The sequence below is a fragment of the Ruditapes philippinarum genome, unplaced genomic scaffold (assembly GCF_026571515.1).
Source record: "Ruditapes philippinarum isolate M1 unplaced genomic scaffold, ASM2657151v2 ctg2888_1_1_1_1, whole genome shotgun sequence".
In the NCBI taxonomy this organism is placed as follows: Eukaryota; Metazoa; Mollusca; class Bivalvia; order Venerida; family Veneridae; genus Ruditapes; species Ruditapes philippinarum.
In genome coordinates, this window is record NW_026867149.1 from 127,926 (window position 1) to 142,572 (window position 14,647).

A 14,647-nucleotide genomic window follows, 5' to 3' on the forward strand; every position below is an offset into this window, starting at 1 on the left:
CGTTAGAAAAAAGATGTCAATTTTGAGTGCATTGTGTAGAATAATGCACAGTTCGAGTTCAAATGCGCAGGAATATAATCACGAAGGCCGGTAGGCCTAAGTGATTAATTAGAAACGATTTGAATACGACACGTACGGCATACGACACGTAATCAGTGCATATATAGAGGATATTTGTTTGTTTGAGTGTAAGATGAAATTTTATTTCATCTCGTGAGCTTTAAAAACAGTATTCACACGAGTGAATAGAGTGAGTAATAAAAACAAACAATTTTAGTAGGAGAAAAAGTCAAACCATCCATCTATATTTCTGTTACTTACGGCGAATTTATATTAGACTTGGCTCTGTGAAATGTAAGCGGCAGACATTTTTAAAAGTTGTGTATTTCATGGGAGGAAAATAGTTGTGTTAGATTCAGAGGGATATCATTTGGATTTGTTAGTCATACAACTTTTAAGAAGAAAGAAAACTTATTTGGGGATTGTTACAGAAAATTAATAAGTGTTGACAGATGTGTAAACATTCAAAAAGCGACTACGAAATTGGAACACATGGACTCTTACAAACTTACGAACGCTGGGTTATTTACTTATTCTTCGGGCTGATGTCTGTCATTGCTTTTCAAGTTATTGCTCGTAGGATACTTAAATATGCCCAAATGTCATCAAGAGCAGTTCTGCATGTGGAAGGTATTTTATTTTTCTGGCTGTAAACATGAAACAAAAATTTAGAGACGATATTTGGTGATCGGTAATTTGAATGAATTGAAGTAAGTTTTCTTCTTTTTATTACTTTTGAAATTTCAGTTATTTATCAATTTCAGCTTTGCTTTTCTCTAAACAGTCCTAACAATGTCAGAATTGTCAACAATAATAAAACTGAGGTACCGCATGGGGAAAATCTTAAAAAAGTAGTCTCATAATTTTCACGGATAAATCAGTAATCCACTGAAAAGCATAAAATAAATTGGCTATTATGAAACTCGACTGTCCTATCTCTTTAACATGAGAATAATGTGAAACGTTTTAGAACTATACTTATATAATAAGGTCAGGTATACAACACATGATAACACAAGCTCTGAAACTACATATGATAAAAACATATACAACACATACAGGTAAATAAACCAATAATGTTAAATTAACAACAGATTACGGCAAATAAAGAAATCAATGGGACAACACTTGCAAAAATTAAAGGTGAATGCAAACTTTATCTATAGTTGTGAGAAACTCCCATTCCTATCAGAACTCATTTGAAAAAAAGTCATATGTTTATTTTCTAAGAAATGTTTCGTATTCAGCTCTTAAATGACTTGCCACGCTTCTTAGTTGGCTCATACTTTTCCCTTCTAGAATGTTCAAATCCGGATTAAAGTAGTCCTGAAGATGACCTTGAAGAAGTGCTAACTCCATTTCTTTCATTGTGTCCACAAGACATGTGTCACGATTATTCTCGTGCCAGTATTCCTTGCTCGAATGTTTCTCACTGGACCAAAGTACTTGCGTCTAAAATTTAATGTATTTAAATATTTTAAACATTTCAGATTTATTAAAAGCTTAAACAATGTGTATCAAAGGTTAAAAAAATCCTTATTCAGGCCGTTTATCATTTATTCTCTAATTCTACCATATGAAAATCGTAAACTGTTTCCTGTTGAAAAGAAATATTAAATAGTTTTTAAAAGATATAGTGCACTGGTTTATGGACAATAAATTAATTCATTTCACGTATTGTATACTTTTTCATACTATACCTTCAAAATATGAGAAGATATTTCCGGAAGTCCGCCTAACGACTGTGATTTGCAAGTTTGGACATGTTTTTTCATTACTTTGTATATTTTTTTCCTACAACCATTGCCGGCATCAATGGACGACAGTAATGTCCTCTCGGCTTTAGAGTTAGAAATTGACCACATTTGATCCTTCTTCGGTACCAAGTGTGTTCCAGTTTTGATAACCTCATCAATTAATTCTTTATCCATAGCTCTTTTAGTCGCTGGTCGAGGCCATCCGTGGTCTGTGACGGAGATATCCGATTTTATAGATAGTGTGATATCTACGTTTATATCATGTTTTACGCCGCTATATCTATCTGGGTGAATTGTCAGTGTCAAAGCTGGACCATGTGCTTTGCTGCTTATATCTACATCTAAAATTTTGGCAATTATTTTATGAATAATTTACAAATGACAGCATATGCATAATCCAGTGTGTTTTGGGTTTTTTTCGTTTGATATTTGCTGAACAAAGCCACTTACTGATATTTAAAATTCCGGTCACTTACTTTGCAAATTTGATGACAATTGTCGACAAATGGACTTTAGCATATATTAATGTCATAAACATACTTATTTGATATTTTAGTATTTTAAATGCAAAGAATAGCAATTTATTAAATTAACTGTATTAACGGTTAACAGGATTTATGCTTATCAACAACTTAGATATTATTATTATTTAGTTTCCAACACTTACTTGATAATGATAGATCTTTCTTTGCAGTTTCAATTTTATTGAAAAGGTCTTGCTTGACTTTCCATGGAATGATAAAATTATCATGGAGGAGAGTGTTTGGAACGCTTCCTTTTTCTACCTTTACAGCTGCATATCCCTTTGGAATGGTTTTGGTTTCCGAACATAAGTCACGTTTCACTTTCAAACTTGCCTAAATAAAGATAGAAGGACATTTGCCTTGAGTAACAAATATTATATTCAGTGTTGTTCAATTAAAGTTTAGTAAAAGAATGATCTAGATTAGATGAACGAATGCATTTAATAAGAATCTAAAATTTCACTTACAAAAATTTAAGAACAGAACAAGCTGTTTTTGTATATTTATCTATACATGTATCAACATACGGATAATTTCTTAAATATATGCATATTACTTAGATTGAAAAGGAGTAAAAATGATGTTACTGTGTCGTCATTGGTAACATAGCCAAAGTTCACCGTTCCGTGTTGTCGTATGTCTGTAGGAATAACGTTTAGCTCAATATTTGTATCAAATTCATCGGCTTTACCAATTTTAGCATTAATGGGAACGCTACCAGCTTTGATCACATTCGGGTTAAACATTGTGCCTCCTCGTTGATCTCTTACATTGGACATTAACTTGTTCAGTGTAGTATCTACTATATTTCTTGACATAGTCATGTCACTTTTATCTACTTTTACATTTCTCTCATAGAAATCATCAAAGTATCGTTTTCTTGCTGTAGTGTCTACTCTATCTCTTGAAACAGTCATGTCCCTTTGATTTACTGCTATATATCCCTTGTTGGAATCAACACTGACTTGTTCTCTTGCTCCACTATTCTGTGCGAGGTGACCCAAACTCTTCTGATGTTGCAGTAAGCTATTTGATTTTGCAAATTTTCTGGCACAAGTATGGCACGCATGGTCGCCACTACCTGGCTTGTTTCTTCTTAGTCTGTGCCTTTTTGGTTTCGTCCGCTCAGCAGGTTCTTCAAAACTGTAATTTTCAGGACAACCATGCTTAAACGATCGTAAATGATGCTGTTTTTCCAGTTCAGAATGGAAAGACAAGCAACAATCAGGGCATCGATAGAATTTAGCATTTTTAATCATGTCTGCTCTATGTTGCTCCATCTCTTTTTCATAAACAAACATGCGCCTACACCTACATCTTAAAGTCCCGTGTCTTTGTTTTCTATGTGATTTTCCTCTGTTGCGAGTTGGAAACGATTCATGGCATACATTGCACTTGTACATGATCGTGACTCACTGTCTGAAATTACATGTTTTTTCTTTATCAACGACAAAGCAAACTGGCTGGTCGATAATTTATGATACACTATTTAATGATACAGGTTGTTTAAATCTCGTGTACCTTTTAAGTGTGGACAAAACAAACTACATGACTAAACTAATGTATATGGAAAGCCATGTCTGTCTGATATTGTTCTTTTTCAATTTATTTAACCATTTGGATAATATATAAGTTCACTTCGACTATATATGATTTGAAAACACCTTCTTATTTAACCGGAATCCATAATATCAATCCACAGTTACAATATATGAAACCATGCCGTCAGTGTATGAAACCAAGGTAGCTATATATAAGTTGATTTTATCAATATATGATACCAATTCTTCAATATATTGTACCAAAGTAGCCATGTATGGAACCAGATATCCTTATATGAAACCGAATTAACAATATATTAATTCATTTTTACAATATATGAAACCATTTTATCATGTATGGAGCAGAAGTATCAATATATAAGTTGATTATCACATTATATGGTACCAGATCTTCAATATATGGTACCACAGTAGCAATGTTTGGAACCAGATATCCTTATATGAAACTGAATTATCAATATATTAATTCTTTTTTACAATATATGAAACCATTTAATCAATATATGGAACCAGAGTAGCAATATATCAGTTGATTATCACGTTATATGATAGCAATTTTCACTATATGGAACCAAAGTAGCCATGTATGGAACCAGATATCTTTATATTATGAAACCGAAATATCAATATATTGATTCATTTTTTACAATATATGATTATATTTCATCAATGTGTTGAACCAAAGTATCAATATATAAGTTGATTATCACATTATATGATACCAGATCTTCAATATATGGATCCAAGTAAGTCATGTATGGAACCAGATGCACTTAAATGAAGCCGAATTATCAATATATTTATTCAATTTTACAAAATATGAAACCATTTCATCGGTGTATTGATCCAAAATATCAATTTATAAGTTGAGCCGGCCCTGATGTGGTACCTGTTCTTCGATATACTAGTATGGTACCAAAGTAGCAATATATGGAACCAAATATCCTTATATGAATCCGATGTATCAATAATTAATTCATTTTTACAATATATGAAACCAGTTTATCAATGTATGTAACCGAAGTAGCAATATGTAAGTTGATTATCACATTATATGATACAAGTTCATCAATATATGATACCAAATTAGCAATATATGGAACCAGATAACCTTATATAAAACCGAATAATCAATATATTTAATCGTTTTTACAATATATGAAACCATTTGATCAATGTGTATGTTGATTTTTACATTATATGACACCAATTCCTCAATATATTAACATAGGTTGCTAGTATACGAATCCACTTTCCCAATATATGGAAGCAAATGAGCATTGCGTTGAACCAAAATGTCATTATATTGACGGGACTTTTTTTAAAGGCTATATTCTGTCCTTGCACCGGTAGTACAGTTTCGCGCCAATATTCCTTGTAGAAGCGTGCTTTACTGTTGGCATACTGCACATTCTCTAAATAAGGAAATTTTGAATTTAACGTCACATTCACTTTGGCCCAAAAATAGGCTGTGCAGGCAAAACTTATCATTATATATGTATGTAAAGTTTAAGCTACTGGGTCTTACTGACCATTAAGAAAAACATATTTAAAAGATAAGTTCATCTCGACCTTTACCTTTGATAAAAAATGAGCATGGCCAGTAGGACACATTAAGATTAATCTACCTACAAAAGTCAAATAATTATTGATTTCATAAAAAGCGTATGCATTGTAATTACAGAACCCAGTGGCCTTGGCCTTTGACTGGAAAATAGGCTATTTTGGTTCCATATAATGAAAATTGCTATCATAGAATGTAACATCAACTTATATACTGCTACTTTGGTTCCATACATTAATAAAATGGTTTCATATATTGTAAAAATTAAATAATATATTGATAATTCGGTTTCATATAAGGGCATCTGGTTCCATATATGGCTACTTTGGTACCATATATTGAAGAACTGGTATCATATAATGTGGTAATCAAGTCATATATTGATACTTCGGTTCCGTACATTGATAAATTGGTGTCATAAATTGTAAAAATGAATTGATATATTGATAATTCGGTTTCATACCAGGACATCTGGTTCCATATTTTGCTACTTTGGTACAATATATTGAAGAATTGGTATCATACAATTTCATAATCAACTTATATGTTGCTGCTTCGGTTCCATACATTGTGAAATGAATTAATATATTGATTATTCGGTTCAATATATGGATATCTGGTTCCATATATGGCTGCTTTGGTACCATATATTGAAAAATTGATTGGTATCATATAATGTGATAACCGACTTATATATATTTCTACTTTGGTTTCATAAATTGATAAATTGGTTTCATTTATTGAAAAATGAATTGATATATTGATAATTCGGTTTCATATAAGGACATCTGGTTCCATACATGGCTACTGTGGTACAATATATTGAAGAATTGGTATCATATATTGAGAAAATCAACTTATATATTGCTATCTCGGTTTCATACACTGACGGTATGGTTTCATATAGTGTAACTGTGGATTAATATAATGGATTCCGGTTAAATAAGAAGGTGGTTTAAATTCATATATAATCGAAGTGAACTTATATATTATCCAAATGGTTAAACAAGAAAAGCATTGATGCAAAGCATCAAAGGGCGACGCCAAAAGAATTTGATCCAGGTTTGCACCTAAATACTTAACAAAAGATGTGCACTGTTATAGCAGTACCATTTCATGTGACCTGGAGGCTTGGCCCAGTTTATGTTGAAACTTAAACCAAAAAGAATAGACTCTGTCTTGCCAAGATGCAAAGACAATTTATAGTCAATAAACCAATCTTAAGATTTACTTTACCAGATACAAGGATACCTGAGTCATCATCATATAATGACAGGCACAAGTATCACACCTGGGAAGAAAAAATATGACCAGATTAATAAAAAATCTGTGTTCATCTTAAAAGTGTCAAAAACCAAAAAAAAATGTAAATAATGACCCCCTTTAAAAATATACTATTAACTTAAAGTATATTTTTAAAGGGGGTCATCATTTACATTTTTTTTTTGGTTTGTGACACTTTTAAGATGAACACAGGTTTTTTTATCAATCTGGTAATATTTTTTTCTTCCCAGGTCTGATGCTTGTGCCTGTGCATATAATAAAAGCTTATTGCTTAGGGTTGCAGACATGTCATACATAAAAGAGGACCTAAAATGAACATCAGGGGGACACCATAGGTATTCAGAGAGAAGGAGTACCAGCCACATTCACCAGCTGCTATCAGAGATAAGACTTGAACCATGCAAGAATGTCATTACATATGGCAGATGCTTGAAGACATGAAGAAGAAGAAAAAAGAACTTCTTCATGTGCAGTTTAGTGTGATCAACTGTACCAAATGCTTTTTGTAGATTTAAAAGTATCACGCAATACTGCCTTTGTCCATTTCAAATTAAATGCAATCTATTAAATGAATCAAACATGTGTCAGTTGAAAAACCACTTCTAAACCCTGACTGAAACTGCCTGACCATGACTCGAACCCATGACTTTCAGAAGACCAACTGAGCTATATCCGGCCGGCTACACATTTTCTCTTTAATAATGAAACAGTTCTAAACCTAAACCTTTTTCCCCACTATATTGATTCATGTACTTGAATTTCTGATGTTTACAGAGCATAGTGAATTAAACTCATGGTTATTTGCAGTAACAGGATGAGAAAAACTTTCAGCTTGTCCAGAACTCAAACCTGTGACCCACAGAATAATGTACCGCGGCTGTAGCGATTGAGCTATCTGGCCGCTTACACATTTTCTCCCCTAAATAGTGAACAGTTCTAAACCGTGACAGATATTTAGATTTTTAAATTAACAGATAATAAATTCTTAATTAATAAATAAGAAAAAAAACCTTACATACTCATAGTCTTAATTAAAATAACAATTTATATAATTATTATTGTATAATTATTTTTACTAAAAAGGGCTTAGACAGTTATTGGTTGTGCCATTATTTATAACAGGTCAATTTGAAAGAGAATATAACTGTGCTAATACATGTACAATATCTATGATAAGAAATTTTATGAAGGCTGATTTGTATTTTACATCAAGGGCACCGGGCGAAAACATGAAAATGCAACAAACGAACCACTTTGTAGTAGATTGTATTTTCATGTTTTCATCTGGCGCCCGGTTACTTTTTGTACTTTGTTGGTTTTCATGTGGCACAAATCACCCACTATAAAATTTAGTGTACAAATTTATTTAAGGACAAGTATCAATCTACTCTATGAAAAGTCTGTTGTCGGGTTGACTCAGGAGACCTGGAGATTGAGACCGGTGTCCCTCCATTACAAATAGATAAGGCAGAAGTTGTCCTTTTCAAACTATGCACATGTTAGAAAAAAATTAGAATAACTATTCAGAACATGATTTTTTGAGGCTTTATCAATTATATTGCTTGATCCAAGTTTCAGGACATTTTCAATCAATACATGTATTATCATTTATAACTTTAAATGAAAGTCTCATCTCTTTAATAATAATGACATAACTGCAACTCTTTAAATTCAGAAATATTATAAGTCTCATCATACCAATATACTAAGATATAAATGTATGCACATAACATTAATAATTCCAAGTTTCTATTAAATAAATATGAAATATTGGGTATATAAAGCCAGTAAAAGTATATATATATATATCAATATTTACTCATCAGGGCCTCTATGCTTTTGATGACCTTACAACTGGTAAATTTTATAAAACAAAAATTGTAAGTAATACCTAAGATAGACAGAAAAGAACAAATAATTTAGAAAACATGAGTTACTTCCCCTTGAAATAAAGAAAACGTGAAACCCAAAAGAACACCCTAAACATCAAAATTAAGAAATGTTGCAGGCTCATTTTAATTATGCTATGCAAATTAATGGTAAAGTATTCATAAAAAAATAGATGGCCATGTGACAGCAGTAATTGCAGAAAATCGGATAGCTGTCAACATCCGGATACTGGTACACTTTGTAAAAACAACCATTCTGTTCAACAGATAAACGTAATATGGATAAAATCAATAGGATAACCGTTTACAACAGTCCATTACCTATCCTAATACTCATTTGCAGGTGAACTTTCTTCTTGTAGGAAAGTTTTGAAAATATATAAATGAATGAGTATCAATGTAGACCACAACGATATTCGAAATCCGGGTTTTAGTATTGTCAATAAAACAAAGGGACAAGCTGTTAATCTGAGCCTGCAATTTCGTGAAAATAATATCACAATGCACATGCTTTTTATATAAAGTTATTAAATACAAATATAACAACATATCTGTTTACTTGATTTTTACGAATCAAAATAAATATAATTAACACAACATGAAATTAACTGCTAATAATAACAGCTCCTTCCATAGGCCAAAATAAAAAGCATTCCATAAAAGACGACGCCGCTCACCGGCGTCGCCAATCAATTGAAAAAGAACAATATCAGACAGCCATGGCTTTCCATAAATGTATGTACACACGGTACAGTGTTTCAAAAAGACCATAATAGCAACATTCGCCTTGACCAAATAAGTGGCATTTAGTTTAAATAAACAATGCAGATAAACCACGTACCACCCTTATTGAAAATTTGAAATATTGGTCAAAAGTGAATCAAGCAGGAAGGAAAACCGTTACTTTCTGTTTTAAATCTGGGTCAGTTTATTGTGAATTATAATGACATAACTAAGCAGTCAGTCTGACGTCGAGGTACAAACGGGTCCTTTGTGGGCGTGGTATAAGTTACATGAAACGGATCGACCAAAAACGGGCGAAGTGAACTATAAGCTAACGCTCCCTTGCATTTAATTTGTATGTAATTCTAATATATGAACTATAACATATACATCTAATTAAATACGTAATTTATCTAAACTAAATATTGAACAACAATATTCATGCATATGATATTGTTTCTATTTTCAAAATGAACAAATAAACATAGACATTACTACTCTTATACACATTTAATTGTTTTTAAATAATTAACTATTTATCGATTAGACTTAAAGAAAGTAAGTTCTTTGTTCCTTACCTTGTTTATTTTTTGTTTGATCCCTTATTCCTTAGGTTTCTATTTCTTACACCTGACGAGGATGTATTGTGAAATCGAAACCGAAAATAAAAAATAAATAAATATGTGGGCGTACTCTGTAAAGGTTTTCATAAACATTTATATACTGTGTTTATTGAATCAATAAAATACACACATCAAGAGAAATAACTAGACATACTTTGTTTGACTATTCTTAACATGGTTGTCGTTCGCGAAAAGAAACTGGAAAAAAATCTGGCGATCACTTAGCAACAACAGGTTTTGGAAGAACAAGTTGACATAATCTATCTTTTTTAATTACCACATATTACTATTTGTTGATGCATATTTTCTTATCATTTACAAAATCTTAGTTAAAAATTCAAGGATTAAATGAAAACGACTTATAAGGTGTATTTATGAAAAATAAATTATAAGCACACACGTACGTAAGATGTGAAAGGGCAACAATACTTCATATTGCTTAAAATACACGTATGTGTCTCAAACGGAAGAATAAAACGTAAGTTGTTTATCATAAATTTTAGTTGGTAGAAATGATCAAAATGATAGACAGTAATAATTTCCGACGCAAAAAAAATTAAAGGAAAGTCAAAATGAATGTTTAAATGAACTTCACTGTTAATGGTTATGTATTCCAAATTGTATGTAGCCATTGATAACAGTATGGCACTAGTGTTGAATAACGTGCTTTTGAAATGAAATGTAAAAATGCCTTTAAGAGATCGTACCTCTCATTACAATTTGCACGGTATTCATTTAACACCAAGCCTGCTAAATTTCTAAATCGAACATGCACAGCTTTATCCAGGTCAAACTGTATCGCACGTGTGTACATGCATACATAGCTCATTACTGGCGTCAAAGGGTGGTCACTTTCTGTTCCTGCAGGAAAAGTGTTATATGTTTCTATAATGTATTGTATAGTTTCAACTGGTTACCAATATATTCCACGAAAACAGTAGCTCTACTATATTTGTAAATACATGTATGTGTGTTTGTAAAAGAAGAAGTTACAATATATGCTAGCATAGTGTAATAATTATTTTGACTTAACAAATTTACTGATTTTATATTCCAGTAAGCATGTGTATGATTTTAATCCTCTTGAATCAATATGGTTTTGAAGGAGTTCCATCCATGATCTTGATTTAAACTTGTTGCCGTCCCAGCTTCCCTTGCTACCCAGACAGTATCATCTTTCTGTAGATGTATGTTCAACGCTTCTGAACCACACGAATGGTAATTATGGTCTCCAGAAAACACTCGTCCAACAACTGCCCCGTCTTTTACAATATTTAAATCAATCCATTGGTTAGACACACCGAGGCAAACTTGAACGTGTATAAGATATAATCCAGGCACTGGAGCTACGAACAGACCATTTTTCAAATCGTATGCGCTTCCTGTGTTATATATCTCCACGTCATATTTGACTCTTTCTGTACCACTTAATGGTGTTGTTTTTGCAAGACGCACATGAACCGATACCTTTGTTGAGCTCTTCCTTGTTTTCTCTAGATCTGCTATTCGTTGTTGTAACTTTGCATATTCTGTCTCAAGTGTGATAAGTTTCTCTAAAAGTTTATACTCGTACACAAATCTTGAACAGTCTCCTTCTTGTCTTGGCTCCAAGATCTTCTCGCTAAGGCGGCCTCCCGAATAGCGCAATGTTACAACTAACAATGCTAACACTACGTACAGTTTCATATTTTCTTTGTAAACTTGCTTGAATTTCCTAAATAATTTCAGCAACTAAGCTAATAAGCAAATTTAGTTATAGTTTGAGAGTAAATGAATATGTTAATTAGATTTACAAATTGATTAAATTAATTGCTGGTAATTTGTTATCAATGCAACAACCTGATACGAATGCCATTTAATGAAAGATAAAGACCCCGATGTAGCCAAATATGAATTAATTTACGAATGATTACAATTGCATTAGTTACAATTAATGTATATTTGTTAAAAAAAAAAAGTTATTTGTTACAGATTTACTTACAGGTCCGCCTGGGCTCCTTGCCACTGGTTCTTGTTGCTGGGTCGAATGGGGGTAGCGTTCATTGAACGCCGCCTTTCCTTGTTGATCTTGTTTATCATATTTTAACGTTGATTTGTTTTCTTCTTATAAAATAAATGTAAGGCATTCATGTTTAAATCTTTTATTTGACAAGCACGTGTTTTTTATTCAATGTGTTTGTTATAGTTCATGATCAAAGCGTTGTGTCTGTCTCCCTTTTAGCTAGTGACCTCCATCTAATAGTTTATATTATTACCCCTCACTTTTTTCGTCATGCTAATTTCCCATAGGCCTCTGGGAGTTATTCTTACTGTTAATGCAAGTGTACCACGTGACTAAGAATTTTGTACTGTTAAATAGGTAACAGTATTTTTTAACAGTATAAAATCTGGTCACGTGGTCTATTTTCTAAATAAAATGAAATAAAATGGCCACCATTTTTTTCTCGATTCATTCTTATTTACGACGATAGGGCATCGCCGAAGTAACTATTACTCTGATAAAATTTAGTTCTTTGCACCCTAGAGTCCCTTTCGCGTATTAAATATCTTTTTGTTGAATAGTCAACAGGAAACATCCGTTTTCAACGGAAGTAATTGTAATGTAAATAATTTTGTGTGCAGACAATTAAAGCATGCAATAAAGGATAATTTAACAATTTTAACCAGTGAAACGTTACAGATAGAGTTGGTGGACAGACATCTGTATGATATCATCGTTATTTTCTAAATGCACTTTGTCAAAAACCATGCGAAGAATATTCTGGATGCAGAAGGATCAGATTTCACAGATCATAACCTTATAAATGGGTTAGTGTTTTGTTTTCTGAATAAAACACAGCTTATTTTATGTTTATGACTGGTAGATATCATCACTTGCCTAAAGGATAAAAGAAAAAACAGCTTCTCAAGTAGGCCTACAGTGCACTTAAAACTTGCAAGGTAAGGACAGTTTAGTTATTGCTTCTCTTGGCTTATTTTTGTAACGGTTGGATTTAGTTGACACATTCAGATCATCACAGTATTTGTTCGGGGTAATAAAATAAATAACACATGGGTTTGTGGGTAACAGTAAAAATATCATCCCTCGTATAAATACTGTTACCCTCGGCTACGCCTCGGGTAACAGTATTTTCCTCGGGATGATATTTTTACAGTTACCCACAAACCCATGTGTTATTTATATACTACTGTACTACTCTACTACAATCATAATACGGTTCTGTTAAATGATGTTTAAGTTGCTATTTGAATATTATATTGTGAGATAATGTATTATTCATTTTACAAATACGGAATCTGCCTGGCATCTGAACACAAAATAATAATTGAAAATCAACCTATATCTATATACAAAGACATTACAAAAAGCAATTGACATATCAACTAATGTGTATGCTATGAACACAACAAAACAACCTTTATACTTTTGCATCTGATAACTGTTTAAGATGCCTCCAGATGAGCCAAATATTTCATGAAAATCACACTTGATAAAAATGTACAAAGGTTTAAAAAAAGTAGAAATATTCAAGATTCAAGAAATCATTTACATGTTATGTGCAATTAAAGACCGGTGTTTTAGTATTTGCATATTATGACCTCTTTCTGGTAACTTACGTGGATTGTAAATGCCGTTAAAATGTGTAAATTACTGTTTTGTTCACTTCACATTCACATTATTAAGTACATTTTAAACATTTGAATGGAAATCAACATGAATCTGGAGGCATGCTGCTTTAAATATAAAACGAACATTGCGGTCACATAAATTGCTGTAAAGATGCTACTATTATGATGACATGCATATGAAACAAGCGCCCTATGCTGTCGGCGCTATTAATGCACCCTTTATCAGACGGTACTTTCGTTGATGCAAATGGCGACGTTGATGTAGATGATGTCGATGCAGAAGAAGTCTCCGATGAATTAATAAACCTTATCCTACCCTCAGTATCGGCAAATACGGGGTTATGTTTTGTGAGATAGGTTTTAAACACGTCGGAATCCAGAGAATCTGTGCAGAAATAAAGGCATATTTTTATTTTTTAAAAAGAAACAAATTAAGATACATGTATATGACAATCTTTGAAAGTTTAAGATTTCAAAGTTATTCATCAGCATATCTATATGACATAAAAAGATATGAAATGAATTTTAATAAATTTTGTCTTGTTTACTTACTTGTTTGTATATGGTCTAGGTTTCCATCACGAATCATTGTAAACCCGTCTCCGCCTTTGATGGTAAAGTCATTCAGTAATACATTGTAAACTAAATCATTGTTAACCGGCTCATAAATGGGCACCGTACAATTCAAACATCGGACTTCTAGAGAGACTACACGACTTCCTGGTGGCTTTGAGAGATCGTATTACGACATGAGCACCTGCAATACAACATGATTTATGTTTGATGATCTTATGATGATTTCACGAAGCTCTAATTATTCACATTAAAGCTGCATGCCTCCTGAAGAGCCAAAATATTCAAGAAAACGAAATTTCAGAAAATTGTATCAAGATTTAAATAAAAAGTAAACTGTTTCTAAATTTAAGTTATAATTTACTTGCTATGTGCGATTTATTACTATTTACTAGTATTTAGTAGTATTTATCTCCATATTTCTACTGCTTGACTAAATAGTAATGGCTACTTTTGCA

The 14,647-nt window shown here is 32.2% G+C and overlaps 2 protein-coding genes and 1 long non-coding RNA gene across 3 annotated transcripts; all 3 read right to left on the minus strand.

Annotated features, from left to right (window-relative positions):
• Positions 1-771: 771 nt before the first annotated feature.
• Positions 772-13,010, minus strand: LOC132735016 (uncharacterized). Its single transcript, XM_060721914.1, has 5 exons — positions 9,942-13,010; positions 2,929-3,760; positions 2,485-2,674; positions 1,761-2,158; positions 772-1,512 (listed from the first exon to the last, which is right to left on the minus strand). The coding sequence occupies exons 2-5, from the start codon at positions 3,742-3,744 to the stop codon at positions 1,279-1,281; spliced, it is 1,638 nt and encodes a 545-aa protein (XP_060577897.1). The 5' UTR covers positions 3,745-3,760; positions 9,942-13,010; the 3' UTR covers positions 772-1,278.
• Positions 11,061-11,672, minus strand: LOC132735011 (complement C1q-like protein 4). The gene has a single exon (XM_060721911.1). It carries the CDS (start codon positions 11,670-11,672, stop codon positions 11,061-11,063), a length of 612 nt encoding a protein of 203 aa, XP_060577894.1.
• Positions 13,011-13,266: 256 nt separating the features above from the next.
• LOC132735015 (uncharacterized) lies at positions 13,267-14,353 on the minus strand. Its single transcript, XR_009626398.1, has 2 exons — positions 14,169-14,353; positions 13,267-14,001 (listed from the first exon to the last, which is right to left on the minus strand). It is a non-coding gene; the product is annotated as an uncharacterized LOC132735015 (long non-coding RNA).
• Positions 14,354-14,647: the final 294 nt, after the last annotated feature.

Coding starts and splice junctions, on each gene's coding strand:
- LOC132735016 (XM_060721914.1), bottom strand. CDS start 3,744: ATGTACAAGTGCAATGTATGCCATGAATCGTTTCCAACTCGCAACAGA. Junction 2,675..2,928: donor ATGTTACCAATGACGACACA/GTAACATCATTT, acceptor ATCTTTATTTAG/GCAAGTTTGAAAGTGAAACG. Junction 2,159..2,484: donor GAAAGATCTATCATTATCAA/GTAAGTGTTGGA, acceptor CCAAAATTTTAG/ATGTAGATATAAGCAGCAAA.
- LOC132735011 (XM_060721911.1), bottom strand. CDS start 11,672: ATGAAACTGTACGTAGTGTTAGCATTGTTAGTTGTAACATTGCGCTAT.